General features: G+C 38.2%; 1 protein-coding gene across 2 annotated transcripts; it reads right to left on the minus strand.

The window, feature by feature from the left end:
* Positions 1-781: 781 nt before the first annotated feature.
* Positions 782-15,724, minus strand: LOC122661442 (succinate dehydrogenase [ubiquinone] flavoprotein subunit 1, mitochondrial). 2 transcript variants are annotated; one of them, XM_043856823.1, is made up of 16 exons: positions 15,501-15,724; positions 14,922-15,089; positions 12,737-12,824; positions 12,162-12,308; positions 11,940-12,080; positions 7,362-7,447; positions 7,184-7,276; positions 7,032-7,095; positions 6,709-6,852; positions 6,149-6,336; positions 5,881-6,055; positions 5,624-5,794; positions 4,718-4,787; positions 4,506-4,626; positions 4,383-4,420; positions 782-1,097 (listed from the first exon to the last, which is right to left on the minus strand). In XM_043856823.1, the coding sequence occupies exons 1-16, from the start codon at positions 15,609-15,611 to the stop codon at positions 995-997; spliced, it is 1,908 nt and encodes a 635-aa protein (XP_043712758.1). In that variant the 5' UTR covers positions 15,612-15,724; the 3' UTR covers positions 782-994. The 2 variants fall into 2 exon arrangements, with proteins under 2 accessions (XP_043712758.1, XP_043712757.1); XM_043856822.1 differs by having other exon boundaries at positions 14,922-15,092.
* Positions 15,725-16,370: the final 646 nt, after the last annotated feature.

The following is a 16,370-nucleotide window of genomic DNA, read 5'->3' on the forward strand; positions in this document are numbered from 1 at the left end:
GACATCCCCCATTTCAGTGCCAATACATGCAAAAATAATGACAGCATGCTAGTTTTAGACTATTGCTATGAAGTGATAAAAAGAAAAGGCAGAAGAAAAGAACCAAACTTCCCATCCTTGCGTAAGGATTATCCATGGGGTCAGTGAAGCCAAAAGACTAGGATGATTTAGTTGAAGAGTTGCATGAAAGCCTAGAATACTTGAAATTCTTCAATCAGGATAGCAGTGATGAATAGGAGGAGGCTGTCCACCTACTTATATTAAATGCTTGAGAGAGACATTCAAAACAAGAATTCAGACTAGAGCTGTATGTGGGATTCTGGATGGAGTGAGGCAATGTTTGCATATCCTGAAAAAGATGAAGTCATACAGGATGTGGAGAAATTGTCCTCAACGGACTCATAGATGAGATTCTTGAAGATATTTTACAGGTAAGAATCAGAACTTTCCAATAGATAAACAAAACATAGCTGTGATTAATCTGTCAACAGGCCTGGCATTAATTCCATCACATACCGAAGGAGCATTTCAGTGATTTTTTTTTGGGTTTTTTTTTTTTGGTTTTTTTGGATAACTATATGCACTCTTGTAAAGGAGAGTAAATGATTGGAAGGTTAACTTTTTTTCCGTAAGAATGTAATTTAAATATTCTGGCTTCTGTCCTCTGAATTATAAGAATTATTAATTGTTCAACCTCCAAGTATCAATAAATGCATTTTCATGTTTGAGCGCACAAATATAAATGTATCCATAGAAGGTATTAATAGCAGTAAATCATTCGTTTCAAGTTGACAATGGTGCAAAAATTTTATTCAAAAATTTATATGTAAAGCCTGTAATTATTATTGCTATTTTGGATATGAAAATAAATTTTTATTATAAAAAATCACAGATCAACACTCCAATACAGGCCATTGTCAAAATACTGGATCCTCAATAATTTATCAGAACCTTGTGGTCTATCCCTCAAAGCTGCCCACTCTATTGAAATTGTTCAATATACACGTGCTTTTGGAGGGAATGTCTCCACCTCATCATCCAATGTGTTCATATGGACAGGTCTGTAGTCCAGCCGCACCTTCTCATTCTCCCAGTATCTGCAGATCAAAACTAAACATCAGTTCCATTGACAAGAGTTGGCCTTAACAAGTAAAAATTAAAGCATAAACCTTTAATGGCTAGGCATAAATAAGACTCTATATAAAACATCCAGAACTGAAAGTTAACATCTCCATCTGAATAGAATAACAAGATATTACATCCTAATTTCTTTCCTATCACAATAAGTAGAAATAAATATTAAGTTTCAATTCTATTCCTTAGAGACCTCAGCATCTTGGAATTTGGATCTTTAATAGGTAGGAGTCTAGAATTGATAGATGTTATGAGGAAAAGAAGGATTAACATAGCATGTATTCAAGAGACTAGATGAAAAGGTAAAAAGGCCAAGGTGTTGGATGACTTTAAACTTTGGTATACGGGGTATAAAAATAATAGAAATGGAGTGGACATAGTAGTGGATAAATATTTAAAGAATGATGTGGTGGATGCTAAAATATTCGGAGATTGGATTATATCCATCAAGCTTGTGTTGGAGAAAGAGGTTGTCAATATAATTAACAATGACACACCTCAAATAGGATTGGATTAAAGTAGCAAGTTACATTTTTGTTTGGGAACACATGGATTGATTAGTGCAAGGTTTTAGTCAAGGAGAAAATATTATTATATGGGGTGATCTGAATAGACATGAATGGACATATTGGGGAAGATTGTAAAGGCTATGAAGGTGTACATGGAGGATATGATTTTGGAAATTTGGAGAAAGGAATGAGGAAGATCCCAATTTTAGATATTGTTGTGGCTTATGATTTATCCTTTATAAACACTTACTTTGAAAAGAGAGAGAGGAGCATTTAGTTACCTTCAAAAGTGGGATTATAGTAGCTAAATAGATTTCTTCCTAACTAGAATGATAGATTGTTATGTAAGGACTGTAAGCTTATACCAGGGGAGAGCCTAACCACACAACATAGATTAGTACATGGATATGTGATATGTACCTCACTACACAGAATCGTAAGAAAGATGAGTTTATTTGCCCTAGGATAAGGTGGTGGAGCTTAAAAGGAGATACTTCGAAATTATTTACCGATGACGTGGTCAAATAAGGAAAGTGGGACTTTGAAGGAGACAATAATAGGATGTAGAATGAGATGACTACTTGTATTAAGAAGGTTGTTAAAGATGTCCTAGGCGAATCAAAAGGAAAATGTTATTCCTCTAGAGAGAGTGGTGGGATGATGAGGTTCAAGCAACCATTAAGACTAAGAAACCTGGTTTTAAGACAAGACAAAGGACTAAAGATGTAGAGGATCCACAAAGGCATAAATTTGTCAAAAATGATGCTAAGAAGATTGTGGGAAAAGCAAGGGCGAAGAAATATGAAAATCTTTATAACAATCTGAGCACAAAGGAAGGGGGAAAAGCTATATATAAGATAGCTAAAGTGAGGGAAAGGAAGAGTGTAGATCTCGACCATATTAGTTGTATTAAAAATGAAGATGGTAAAGTACTAATAAGGGATGAGGACATTAAGAAGAGATGGGAAGGTTATTTCTGCAGCCTCCTAAATGCAGACACTTCGAGCAATAGTGTTTCGGAAGATTGCATTACCCATCAAGACACCACATGTCGTAGATATATATGAAAAATTAGGATGTCAGAAGTAAAAGAAGCTTTAAAGAGGATAAAAGTAGGCAAGGCACAAGGCCCAGACGAGGTCCCAATAGAAGTGTGGATGAGCTTAAGAATCTGTGGTTGATCTTGGCTAACCAACCTGCTTAATAAGATTATGACCACAAGGAAAATACTAGATGAATAGAGGAGAAGCATTGTGATTCCGATTTACAAAAATAAAGGATTCAAAACTGCAACAACCATAGAGGCATAAAACTATACTATAATATTATAGGAGAGGGTTATTGAAACCCACCTGAGACAAGAAACTACTATTACGAAGAACCAATTTTGTTTTATGCGAGGAAGATCCACGACAAAAGCTATTTACTTATTTAAGTAAGACTCATGGAAAGATTTAGAGATTGCATGAAGGATCCCCATACGGTCTTTATTGACCTAGAAAAAGCTTATAACAAAGTCCCTAGAGAGCTAATCTAGCAAGTACTAGAGAAGAGAAGTGTTGCAAGTAAATATGTGGACATAATTAAAGATATGTATGATGGTGCAGTGTCAAATGTAAGAACAGTGGGGTCCAAGGTAGTGAATTCACAATTACAATTCAGCCCTTATTTGGTTGCGCTTATCATAAATGCTGCTGATTTTGTTTTAGTGGATGAGACAAAAGCAAAGATTAACGCCAAGTTAGAGTAATGGCAATTAACCTTGGAATCAAAAGGTTTTAAGATAAGTAGAATGAAGACGGAGTATATGGTAACTTTGGTTACACTAGGACGGATAATGAGGTGGTGAAATTGATGAGGGAGATTCCATAAAGTGATTATTTGAGGTACTTGGGCTCAATCATCAATAAAGAAGCCCATATAGAGGATTATGCTTCACAGAGAATTGAAATAAGATGATGAAGTAGAGAGGTGAGTCCGGAGTGGTGTGTGATTGGCGTATTTCTTTAAAACTTAAAGGAAATTTTTATAGGACAGTCATATGACTAGCTATGATGTATGGTGCAAAATGTTGGGCAGTTAATAGCATCATATAGATAAACTCAGTGTAGCAGAGATAATGATGTTGAGATGGATGAGTGGCAAAACTAGGAAGGATAAAGTAAGGAATGATCATATTAGAGCTGAAAGCTAAGAGAAAGTCGTTTGAGGTGGCATAAAAAAATTTTAAAAAAAAAGCACGTATCCAGTGCACGAGGCTCCCGCCATTGCAGGGTCTGGGTCGTTTGAGGTGGCATGGCCATGTTAAACAAAGGCCTTTGGATGCTCCAATATAGAGAAGTGATTTGATTCAGATTGAAGGAACTAAGAAGAGCCAGGGGCTACCTAAAATCACCTTAGGAGAAGTGGTGAGCAAAGGCATGCATAGCTTAGGCCTTGTATCAAGTATGACCTAGAAGAAAGCTGATTGGAGGGCAAGGATCCATGTAGCCAACCCCATTTAGTTGGAATAAGGCTGAGTAGTTGTTGTTGCTGTATACATTATACCAAACCAATCTTTTGTGTTGAAAGGAAATCAAAGGTTCCCATTAGGGGGGGGGAAATTGTTTCACAACCGTCCTCTCAAACCCTGATGTAATAGGCTAAGCCTTTACTTTTTCAACCTTTGAGATGACCCCCCCCCCCCAATCAGAACAACAATTTTAAACCTACTGGCTAGATAAGTAGTAGAAAACTTACCCCAAAGTATGCTTCATCCAGTTCTCATCATCTCTTGTCTGCAAAATCAAAATTTGATATTTTATAAATGGAATACAAGGGCAAACAAAAGAAATGATAAATTGTTGGATAAACTCAACCAACCGTAAAATCTTCACGGGCATGTGCCCCTCTGCTCTCCTTCCTGGCCTCAGCAGAATGCATGGTTATACAAGCATTTATCAAAAGGTTTTCCAACTCTATGGTCTCAACCAAGTCAGAGTTCCTGCCACAAGTGTCAGAGGTCAGATCTAAGGAAGAGGAACAGTTTGTGGACAAATTTTATCGCCAACCAATCACATGATCTGATATTTTACCATATCAGACTCCGATCCTTCAACTTTACATCATGAAAGCTATCCCATGCCTGATCAATTAACTGACAACCTGCAGAAGGGCCAAAATTGGGAGAAAAAAAAAGGGAACAAAATTGCACAGTAAGCAAATGCTAGAAAAGAAAACCACAGAACAGACTTATTGACCAGGTCTCAGAAAAGATTCAACAAAAAACAGCAGAGAATATTTGTTATTATTATGTTAAGGACAATGGTTTCCTAAATGGTGACCGATTCCTTCCTGTATGGCCTATACCTGCTTTGGCTGATTGGATGCAGCCTCAAAATTGTGCACAAGTAGGGATCAAAGACCCAAGGTCTCCCATTCACATGTCAAATTTCATCTCAAATGGGGTTGGCCAATGACAGAATAAAAGCTTTGAAAACCCATTAAAAGCTAAATGGGGCGCTATTCTCTGTGCCGCAGCGCAGCCTGCACCCAGGCACATGGGGGTGGGTGCAATGAACACCCTGCCCCCCTGCACAGGCTGCCCATGTGCCTGGGCGCAGGCTGCGCTGCGGGTCAGAGAACATTCTCCCATTATTTAAATAAAGGATGGCTGAAAATAAGGGAGGAAACTGCAAATAAATTGGCATGGAAGGGTGGGATGATTGTTGAGCTGAAATTTGACATGTGGCTGATCCAAACCACTATCTTATCAGTGGTTGGAATTGTATAAGTCAATTTTCCACATGACACAACTACGTGGGCCATAGGAAGGTATCCTTGGGTGGTTCATCATATAAACCTTAGTATTATAGCAAGGAGACAAAACAAGTATAGGAGAAACAGTATTTTATTAACTGTAAGGGAAGGCAGTAGGGAGGGACAATCATCAAGTTTTTAACTGGTTAACAGAAGTACAAGAGCAATTTAAATTGGAGTACCTTCTTCTAATGTGTCCTGAGTGCGGAATACAGCAGCATTGTTTTGCATAATTCGTTGCATATTCAAACGGATGTTTGAAGTAGGCAATGAACCATTTGAATTTCTTATTTTATCCAACCACGCAATTGTTCTCTCCCCAGCATCACTTTCCAAGGGTTTTTGTTTTCCCCCTACAAGATAAAAGGTAGAAGGCAGAGACTCATTCATTTGGAATCCAGATATCCGGGAAAAAAAAAATTATAAACTGAAATCTTACCAGGTTTGCTTATCTCTGCCACTCTATTTGCACAAGCCCGACCAAAAACAACAATGTCAAGTAGAGAATTTGCACCAAGCCGATTGGCGCCATGAACAGATGCACATGCTGCCTCCCCAGCAGCAAATAGTCCAGGAACTACTGCATCAGGATCACCACCTTTGATGCAAACCACCTGAGGGAAAAATATCAATTAGCAAACAGAAATATAGACCACAAGAAATACATGTAACCCCCAGTACAATCTCACACATCATTTTATCCACACCTCTCCATGGTGATTTGTAGGAATTCCACCCATATTATAGTGAACAGTAGGAAGGACAGGGATGGGTTCCTTTGTAACATCAACACCCGCAAAAATGGCAGCAGTTTCTGAGATGCCAGGAAGTCTCTCCTTAAGCACTTCTGGAGGTAAGTGATTCAAGTGGAGATAGATGTGGTCCTTCAGGGGTCCTGAGGAGATTCAGCATCAAAGTTACTAAAAGCAGGAAATCAGTGTAGAAAGCAGATATTGGAAGTCCAGAAGGGGCAGATATCTGCACGGGGGAGGGGAAGAGTTTTGGGGACATGTTTGATTTAAATAACAATTTTGAACTTGACGAGTGGCAAGGAAAAAGGAAAAGGTTACATACACAGAACCCACAGAAATCACAAGTTACATTTATCATGGTGCATATGTATTAATTTCAATGAAACGTTACTAGTTCTATCAGTTAACTTGAGAAGAGCAGTCACTTATGCTTTCAAGGAGCAAAAGATGACAAGACTAAAGTCAGCCATGATGAAAGAATATCTGAGTCTAGATATGACATAATGACAACATACCTACACCACGACCTTCTCGAATTTCCATTGTCATTGATCTGGAAACAACATCTCTTGATGCAAGATCTTTAGCAGTAGGAGCATAACGTTCCATAAAGCGTTCACCTTCACTGTTCCTTAGAATGCCACCTTCACCACGGGAACCTACAAGAAGCAAATAGTAATAGTTGAAGAACATACATTAAAAACAATGCGCCACAACGTAACAGTCAAACAAATTAAGAACAAAGGAATGGTTACACTGAACAGACAAAACTATAGATCTTGCAAAATTATGCTTTCATGAAAAATACAACATTCAATAATAAAATGAAAATGGCAACCTTCAGTAATGAGACACCCTGCACCATAGATACCCGTTGGGTGAAATTGCACAAATTCAAGATCCTGCAGGATGAATAATCAGCATGGAACAATACGGAGACAAAAAAATTGGGAACCGTTCTTTCCAGTACTGTCACATCAAGCAACAAACCTCAAGAGGTATTCCAGCACGTGCAACCATAGCATTGCCATCTCCTGTGCATGTATGAGCTGAGGTGGCAGAAAAGTATGCTCTACCATACCCCTGATAAAAGGATTAAACAGAAGTAAGATGGAGTATGTATTGCCTCCAAAAAATTGGATAATTCAAACTTCATAATGATGGATACCCCTGTAGCCAATATTGTTGAGGCAGCATTGAATCGATGTAGTGTCCCATCCTCCATGTTTAATGCAATAATTCCTTGACAGGCACCTGAGCATTGATAACAGGAATCACTCATTTCTCAGTACAAACAAATACATGGATGCAACTTAACTATCGTGGTGCTAAATGCACTGAAGTAGTGGATGTGCTAGGGAATCACAGGAATGGGTAAAACTTGCAAGCTGATTAAAATTGATGGAAGAGTGAGCAAAAAATATAGACAACATAAATAAGACTGATGTCTATAGTAGTATTATGAAGCATGGAATCCATGAAATAGAGAAACATATGATAACAATAGTCAACGTTAATGCATACAGGTAGGAACATGTGTATCATAGTTGTCACAGCGTCATGGCAATCCAAGTCGGTGGAGGGGTGTCTGATCAATATATCGACACGTCGCCCGCCATGGCGATCATGTCGACCATGGCAGAATTGTAATTAAATCCAAAGTTGAATGCCAAACTAGTAGATAAATCAAGATTTATAAGAGCAATGGCAGAATTGTAATTAAATCCAAAGTTGAATGGCAAAGTTGAATGGCAAACTAGTAGATAAATCAAAGATTTATAAGAGCAATGGCAGAATTGTAATTAATCTGAAGTTGTAAAGGAGTGGCAGAACTGTAATTTAATGGAGTTAAAGAGAACTGAATGGGTTAAACAGAATCGCAATAGAGAATATAAGGGGTTTTATATAAATAATATAAGTTGTCCTTACTTGCAATTTTAAAGACTTAATGTCTTCTTCAACCTTGCAATAACACGATAGAAAGAGAGGCAGAGAGGCGGTGAACTGGAGTAGTTCCAACAGAGGAAACTCCTTATGAAGACGATTCTCCCTGCAATTTCTGGAACAAAATCGCAGCACCAAGGTCTGCCGATCCCAACGAGAAATAGCCCCAAAATTCTACTGGCAACCGAATGGTGAGATCTGAAATCAGATCTGGCAGATGTCTTAGTTGCAGGTTACTAAACCAAGGCTAAAATAGGAGATTTTGGGAAGCAGGGAGTGGGTCTAAGGTTGGGGAAGAAAGAAAAAATTAAAGAAGAAGAAATCGAAGAGGGAAAGAGAGACAGGACGCCATGGCGTAGGTCGATATGCACAGACCTCCAGCGCCAGGACGCCATGGCAACGCCATGACAACTATGATGTGTATATAGACAATTAAATATACAGTGAATTTTTTATATGATAAAAGAAATTGAAATAGAGGGCCGGGCCTTGGTGCAATGGCAAGGTTGCCCCATTGTGACTAAGAGGTCACGGGTTCGAGTCTGGAAACAGCCTCTCTGCGAAAGCAGGGGTAAGGCTGCGTACATTATGATCCTCCCCAGACCCTGCAGTGGCGGGAGCCTTGTGCACTGTGTACGGCCTTTTTTTATAAAAGATATTGGAATATTACAAAATTGGCAAGGGATATTTCTGTGGCTAATCAAGTTTTCATTTAAAATTGGGTGAAGAAAATCAAAAAGGGTGTTGTGGATGGCGAAAGATAGACTCATCAGAAAACAACACCTCCCTCACCCCACACCCAATGCCCCACCCCCACCCCCCACCCAAAAAAAAAGAAGTCTTAAGAGAATAAAAAATTACAATTAAAACTAAATGTCAAGGTAACTTCAAGGAATAAAAACTACTCAATATTTTCCTTCTTAACAAATTTCCATTGTTAAATGTTCTATCTTGACCTAGCTATCCCACCCTTCGTCTGCACCATAAAAAACTACTAAACAGTAAACAAATGAAGATTAAATGTTGATGTCTCTCCAAGTATACTAAAAAAACACTTGAAACCATTTTAAACAACTTGACATAATCTCCTTAAAATATTTTATTTGACCTAGTCATCCCACCCTTCATCTGCATCACAACAAACCATCACATCAAACTATGAGAATTTTTGCTGCTGTGGATTCAGTAGTCGTTTGGTGAATTCCAAGTGAAGGCTAAGGAGGATTACTTAGTGGAAGAGTGGATTTTCTTCAAGGGTTTTGGTGGATTCCAAAACAATGGCAGGCGGATCCTTGCCCTAATCCCTTCTATCTTTCTGTTCTGGTCTATATTCTCTGTTTTATGATCCTGTCAGTTTTAGTTTCTTGCTGAATTTTTCTGGCTTGGAATTAGTCTACATTAGAGAGTGTATTATATTCTAAAGAAAATGCTCCCAGAAATTCAAGTCATGAGGAGATCCAGAATATTTCCCAGAATGAGCAAGACTGCCTGTCTGCCTCTACGGCTCTACCCACCTTTGTAAACCTTAGATTCATCAGAATTAAGAACAGACTGCTGGATGTTGATGTCGCAGATATAGATCAGGTTCTCTACAAATACAGCCCAGTGACAAAGCAAGAGGAGGAATTCTAGAGATTGTTGCCTTTGTCTTTTTCCAAGAATACAACCCAAACTATTGTCATTGGTGGTGTATTTATGGGATTCTTATTGATACACCCCCCCCCCCTAAAGGTGTCAAATAATTTGTAACCTTACTTTTTTTTTGCCCTTTTAGTGAGGGCAAAATCTGTCATTTCACGTGTACGCAAGCACATACAAGATAATGACAACTCTTGACAATAACATAATAGTATGTACACTAAAAAAAATATTTGAGAAAAGTACTAACTTTACCCTCACTTTATGGGCTTATATACTAGGCCCGTTACAATGAAACCCAAGAAAATAAAAGGCCCAATCTAAATATATCTACCCAATACTCAATTTCAGCCCTTAAAACTGCCACCAACATCCTGTGGGCCTCCCAAGCTCCTCCCTAGGCTTTTATACGGGATCACAGTCTAATGCAACTGCTTCAGACCCCAACTTAACTAGCTAATAAATCCCATAATCCTACCTCCTACTCATATTTAGGTCCATTAAATAGGCCCATTACAATGAAAATCCCTTGTGCCAAAGGCCAAACACATGCAATCCAGCCCAAGGCTTGTTTCAACTAAATAAACTCACTTATGTGATGTATCTGCCTCACTTTCCATGTGATACAAAGGGGAAAAAATTCATAGGGGTAATTGGGTAAAAGAGGTCAAGTTCACCTACATGCAAGATATGTGAAACTTATTTTGGCTTGGTAACCTTGAGTCATAACTCCAAAGTCTATCGATTCCAACCACCCAAGTTTCCAAAACAACCGACCCACACCTAAAACTGGGCATGGCAGTTGGTTGAACTTGCAAAAGGCATCATCTAAGGGACTGAAACAGCAAGAGAAGGATCGCCAATGGGTAAGGATTCTACGCACAATATTTCAAGAAAGAAAAGAGTTGGAGGAGATTGACTAAAGCTATGGCGCTGCCATTTCTGTTAAAAAGAACAACAGAACTGGAAATAAAGAGAATAAGGAAGAAGAATATAATGTAAGAAAAAGAGAGAAGAAGGTCTTGCTGGGGAGGGGAGAGAAAGAAGAAGAGATGAGAGGGAGGATCGCATAAGCAACGTAGGCTTCTTCAAACAACTTTCAATTTCATTCCATTATCAAAATCTGTCCAATGCAATGGGTTACAAGCATATTTTCTTTTTTTAAAAAAATTTGAAAATTTCCTAATTGTAGTCTAAAACTGAAATATAAGTAAAATCTAATTCTATCTCCTAATTATCTAACACATTCTAAATATTTCCCATGTAAAATTAAAGTGAAAATTACAACAATAACCTAAGTAAATAGATAAGTCCCTACATATCCTACCGGACCAAAACTAAATTTGGACCCGGTTCATCTCCATCCGAGCTCCCCAACAGGTGTCCGTCAGTCCAAGGAAGTGTTCCTGCATCATTATCATTCAAGAGTTTGGGTCAGTTAGGAATTAGGATACTCCCATCACAGGAGATGAGGTCCAGCTTATGAGTCAGTCTAGGACTCCTATTTTTAAGCTTGTGACAGGAAGACATTTATTCTACCAACAAAAAATAGGAAGACATTTATCTTATCTATTTGGGTTAATTATTAGGTAGTTAAGTCAGTCTAGCTCACTCCTATTGTTGTTCATGCATGAGAGTTTTCTTTTCTGTTTTATTTCATTTTTTATTTAAACAAATGTGAAGCTGTTTAGCCCCCATGGTTTGATTAATGGGTTGAATTAATTTATTTTATTAGTGAGGTTGTTGCCTCCTATATTCTGGTTTTTCTCCCCCCCCCCCCAAATTTTGTTTTCTGGTTCTCTTCTTCTCATCCGATCTCTTCCTCTCCCTTCTTCTTCTTCCTAGAAGATCGTGTTCTTCTCTTTCATTAATCTGAAACCCACCACCAGCAGATTCGTCTACCAAATCTAAATTATGTGGTGTATCCTTGTGAAACCAATTTTGCACTTCATAATCCCAGTACGAAAGGAGAAGCAACTTCATAAGTTCATAATGAATACATAGAAATTCAAAAACCAAATGAGCCTTACGAAAAGATAGCTTCACAGTACAATAAGCCAATGGTTACATTAAAATTAAAACAGAGGACCTTCATCGGAACAAAGAACCTACAATATTTATGCAGTGACTTAAAGAAACCTAAAACATTCATACAGTAACTTACCACTGCTATCCATTATAAGATCCAATGCGAAATACTCCACAAAGAATTGGGTATTGTGTTTCATTGCCTGACCGTACAGACTGTGCAGCAAAGCATGGCCTGTTCGATCAGCGGCACATGCACAACGGTATGCCTGTCCACCTATTATAGGAAAACAGAAAAAACCCACAGTAAGAATACTGTCCAGCAAAAACGTGACATCAGCATTGCAACAGTTCATACCTTTTCCAAAGTTCAGGCTTTGGCCACCAAATGCACGCTGATATATTTTCCCATCTTCTGTTCGCGAAAATGGTAAACCATAGTTCTCAAGCTCTATGACCGCTTTTGGTGCCTCTCTACACATATATTGTATGGCATCCTGATCACCTGGGAGAAAAATACCTCTTCAACATTGAGAACCATTTAAAAGGAAGAAGAAGATAAAGGAGGAGCACAATGGAAAGTCTTAACCCTTACACCTGGAGAGAGAGAGAAAGTAACAAAGAAAAGTATGCTTTTAGCCAGTTAACAAAACTGCCACCCCTTTTTTCCCAATTCATATGGAATGTGTAACAAATTGGAGTTCAATATCCCAAAAGTGAGAGGTAGGAAATGCTGGGAACCCAAAAAAAATAATAAGAATAAAATGACATAAATACCCATCAATTTTTTTTTAGCGACAACAGGAGCTGCTGATACAACAATTAAGAGTTTCAATTCCTAGAGGAAAAAATAATACGTATGAAACTAAAACTTTATTAACATGAGTGAGGACAATATCAGAAGCAAACTTCAACTTTGAATAAGTAGTTTACCTAACCAATCACTTCCTTTGACTGTATCATACATGTGCCATCTCCAATCATCTTCAGTCATGTTCCCTAGCGCAGCATTTATACCACCCTACATTGGCCCAACACCACAAAAAGTCACAAACACATAGGACCAATTTTTGTGAAGAGGTTGCGAGACAAGTCAAAGGCTCAGACAAGCAGTTAACATGGGTTGAAATAAAAATTCATGTGATAAATTTTCAATGGACCAATCTGATTACCTCATCAGCCTACATTATAAATCTTAAACACTTCACATTTCTACCCTTATAATGTTCTATAATTTTTTTACCCCATTAATGTTTTATATTTTGACAAAAATATGGAATGGACTAAAAAAATTTGGCACTCACTCAGGTAGTGTTTCTCCGAGTTTACCTTAGTCCTAGGTTATTCACCAAAAGGTCAGCAAATCTCATCTGGACCAAGCTATAGTGGGCTACATAATTTGTTTCACCTTAATAAATAATGCCATACTCAATAATACTAACACCGTGATCAAGAAAAATAAATAAAAGGGCAGAAATATATGGCACTCTAGCAATAAATTATTTAATTGACTTCATGAACTAATACCCTTCACTTCCTTTCCCGGCGCCACTTCCCCCCCCCCCCAACTGTGGTAGGGAGTAGCAATGGAGGGGGGTAGCTTAGAGTCCTAGATTTGATTAAATCTATTACTTACTTGTCAATAGTACAAACCATCATTATGGCATATTGGCATCATACGCATATAATTTATAGTCTCTAATATCTTTATTTAAATAAATCCCCAACCCACGATAATAATTAGAAAGCTCCCTTGTTCTTTCCATTCTTCAATAGAATATGATTTAGTTTCCATAATATATAAATAAATATGTAACGATAATATGTGTTAAAAAAGGAATAGGATGAACAATAAAAGGGAAAGGATTCATTGTTCTCGTTGTATTGTAACTATTGTTGTTGCTCTTGTTGTCAGTAGGGATATTAAACAGTGAAAATCATGATTTGGTTTATTCCAATTTCAATGTCCATAAAAGAGAAGAACAATGTAATATCTACTGGCATCAGGATTCATCCTAATAATAATACATGCTACATAGCCATTGATAAGTACCATCGACAAGAAGACAAAGAGGGAGGATAACCATGGCCTGCAAATTTCTTTTATATGCCTTAGCAAAATTTACATGCATATATTAATTTTTTGGGGAACTTTTCGATCAAACTTATACTTAAAACACAAATATCACTAGTTATACGCATAGAAAGTAAGATTCCAACCAACCCCCCTAGTAAAATTCTCCTACACTCTATTCACAGTTACAATATTCTGGGATGACAACCAAATGATCATATGAACAAAACGATACATCATCCATATGGCCTAACACTTTAACATCTAAAGCTAGTGCCATAACAAGTAGGGGTGCAAGTTTGGCCCTGTCAGCCCGAACCCGCCCTGGCCGCCCCGGCCGCCCCCTGAGCCCGAACAGGGCCTGGGTTGAGATATCTGGCCCTGAGGGCGGGTCAGGGCTGGAAATTTCTGACCCTGAGTCAAGGTCGAGTCGGGTTAGGGTTGAGGCCTCAAGCTAAGCTTGGCCCGGCCCGACCCTAATTTAAGTTATACTATAAAATATATATTGATATAATATATACATTATAAACTTTAAATGTCACCTACATTTTTTTTATATAATATATTATATATGAAGACAATAACTAATAAAATACTTTTTATTATAGTGTTATTTTATGTAAAATTGATAATGTTCTCCCCGGCCCATTCCAACCCATGCATTTCTTTTCCCTACCCCATGATCAGGGCCAATCAGGGTCAGCCCGGCCGGACCCTGAGGGCGGGTCAGGGTTGGATTTTTCTGGCCCTGAGTTAGGGTAGGGTCGGGTCTGGGCCCAGCTAAAGGAACTTAAGGTTGGGCTAGGGTTCTGTAAAGCCCGGCCCAACCCGACCCTGTTGCAGCCCTAATAACAAGTATAACTACGGTGTTCCAGACAGAGGTAACTGAAGGCTCAGGTCAATGTCAAGGATGACCACCACATAGAGATGCGGACAATATATTCATCATAGACACAGTTTGCAGAATATAGAGGTTATGCAACCTGAAAACCATACTTTCAAGACAAGTAAAACAAAGGGACCAAAATCTAAAAGCTCTCATACCTGAGCTGCAACGGTATGTGACCTAGTAGGGAAAAGTTTAGTGATGCAAGCAGTATTGAACCCATGCTCGGAGAGCCCAATGGCCGCTCTCAGCCCTGCTCCACCAGCTCCCACAACAACAGCATCATATGTGTGATCTACGACGGTATAAGAAGGTCTTCCCCCAGACTGCTACAAGAAAAGAAAGAGAGAAGGAGGTAAGTAATTACATTCAAATGTCACGAATTTAAAGATAACGAACAAAAATCATTGTCAAAAATATAAAATGCTTTGATTTGGCAATCGAAATGGAAATAACAACAACAAAGTAAGGCGAGAAAACAGAAAAGCCATGTATCCATCAAGAAGTTGAGAAAAATCCAATTCAAAGCAAAGAACATAGATATTGAAAAAAAAAATGGTATGAAACAAATCTCAGACATAAAAAACGACAAATACAATAGCGATCGAAAGATCAAAATTATTCTTCTTCATTAAAAGGAAAAAGCAAAAATTTAGGATCAGATGAAAAAACCTAGCTTCCGTTGCAGCCTTACAACACAGATTTTCACAGAAATTAAAAAAAGAGAGAGATCTCACGGATTCAGTGGAAAGAAATCTTGAAGAGAGGGGTTTAAGAGGATCGCCGGTGAACAATTGCTTGGAAGACGAAGAAGAAAATCGAAGGCCACGAGAGACGTAGCGCCACATTTTTAACTGCTTCGTTCTTCGGAGGAGATTGCAGAGGAAGACTACCCAAATGAGGGAGAGACACTAACAAATACAGTTAAGGGTTGCCACTTCCAATTTATAATTCCTTCCTACAAATAAATAGTCCAGCGCGGCCGGCGAGCGCTTATAGGGAGTACAAATCCCCAGGTTTTGGAAAATTACCCAAAGTAACACGCTTTTTAGGACCTCCCACATCACTGTACGGTGAAAATCACTTTATTGAACAAAATGATGCCGGTGAAGGAAAATTTCCTCCACTTGTGATTATCTCCTTCACCTAAAAATTACCTGCTTATCATCTTTACATCTCTCTAATTGGGGTGTCAAAACCTAATCCGAACCGACAAAATTGAGAAATCGGACCACACTGAAAAAGGTAAGGCATTGAACCAAACTTAACAAATCAGACCAAAACCGAAATAATCCGATAGCAACCCATAATTCATGACAAAAAAAACCTCAAACCAAGTAACTTTATTGAATCATGTTTTGGATTCATTACTAATGAATATATTTACATAGTAAATTGAAACCAAACTGAATCCAAATTGATCGGTGTAACTTTATCGGATCATATTTTGGATTCACTTATTTTCACATCAAAATCGGTGAAATCGAACCAAAACTAATCCAAGCCAATCAATTGACACTCTTACCTCTCTCTTCTTTACATTGATTTGACTTTATGATTGAACTCATTAACTACCTCTTCTTATTATGTGAGGTTGAAAACACCTT

The sequence above is a fragment of the Telopea speciosissima genome, chromosome 5 (genome assembly GCF_018873765.1).
Source record: "Telopea speciosissima isolate NSW1024214 ecotype Mountain lineage chromosome 5, Tspe_v1, whole genome shotgun sequence".
Classification (NCBI taxonomy): domain Eukaryota; kingdom Viridiplantae; phylum Streptophyta; class Magnoliopsida; order Proteales; family Proteaceae; genus Telopea; species Telopea speciosissima.

Excerpts from the sequence above, each read along its gene's own strand:
- LOC122661442 (XM_043856822.1), bottom strand. The coding sequence starts at position 15,611 with ATGTGGCGCTACGTCTCTCGTGGCCTTCGATTTTCTTCTTCGTCTTCC. Across the intron at positions 7,277-7,361 it reads CAACAATATTGGCTACAGGG|GGGTATGGTAGAGCATACTT; the intron begins GTATCCATCATT and ends TCCTTTTATCAG. Across the intron at positions 7,096-7,183 it reads GTGCTGGAATACCTCTTGAG|GATCTTGAATTTGTGCAATT; the intron begins GTTTGTTGCTTG and ends TTCATCCTGCAG.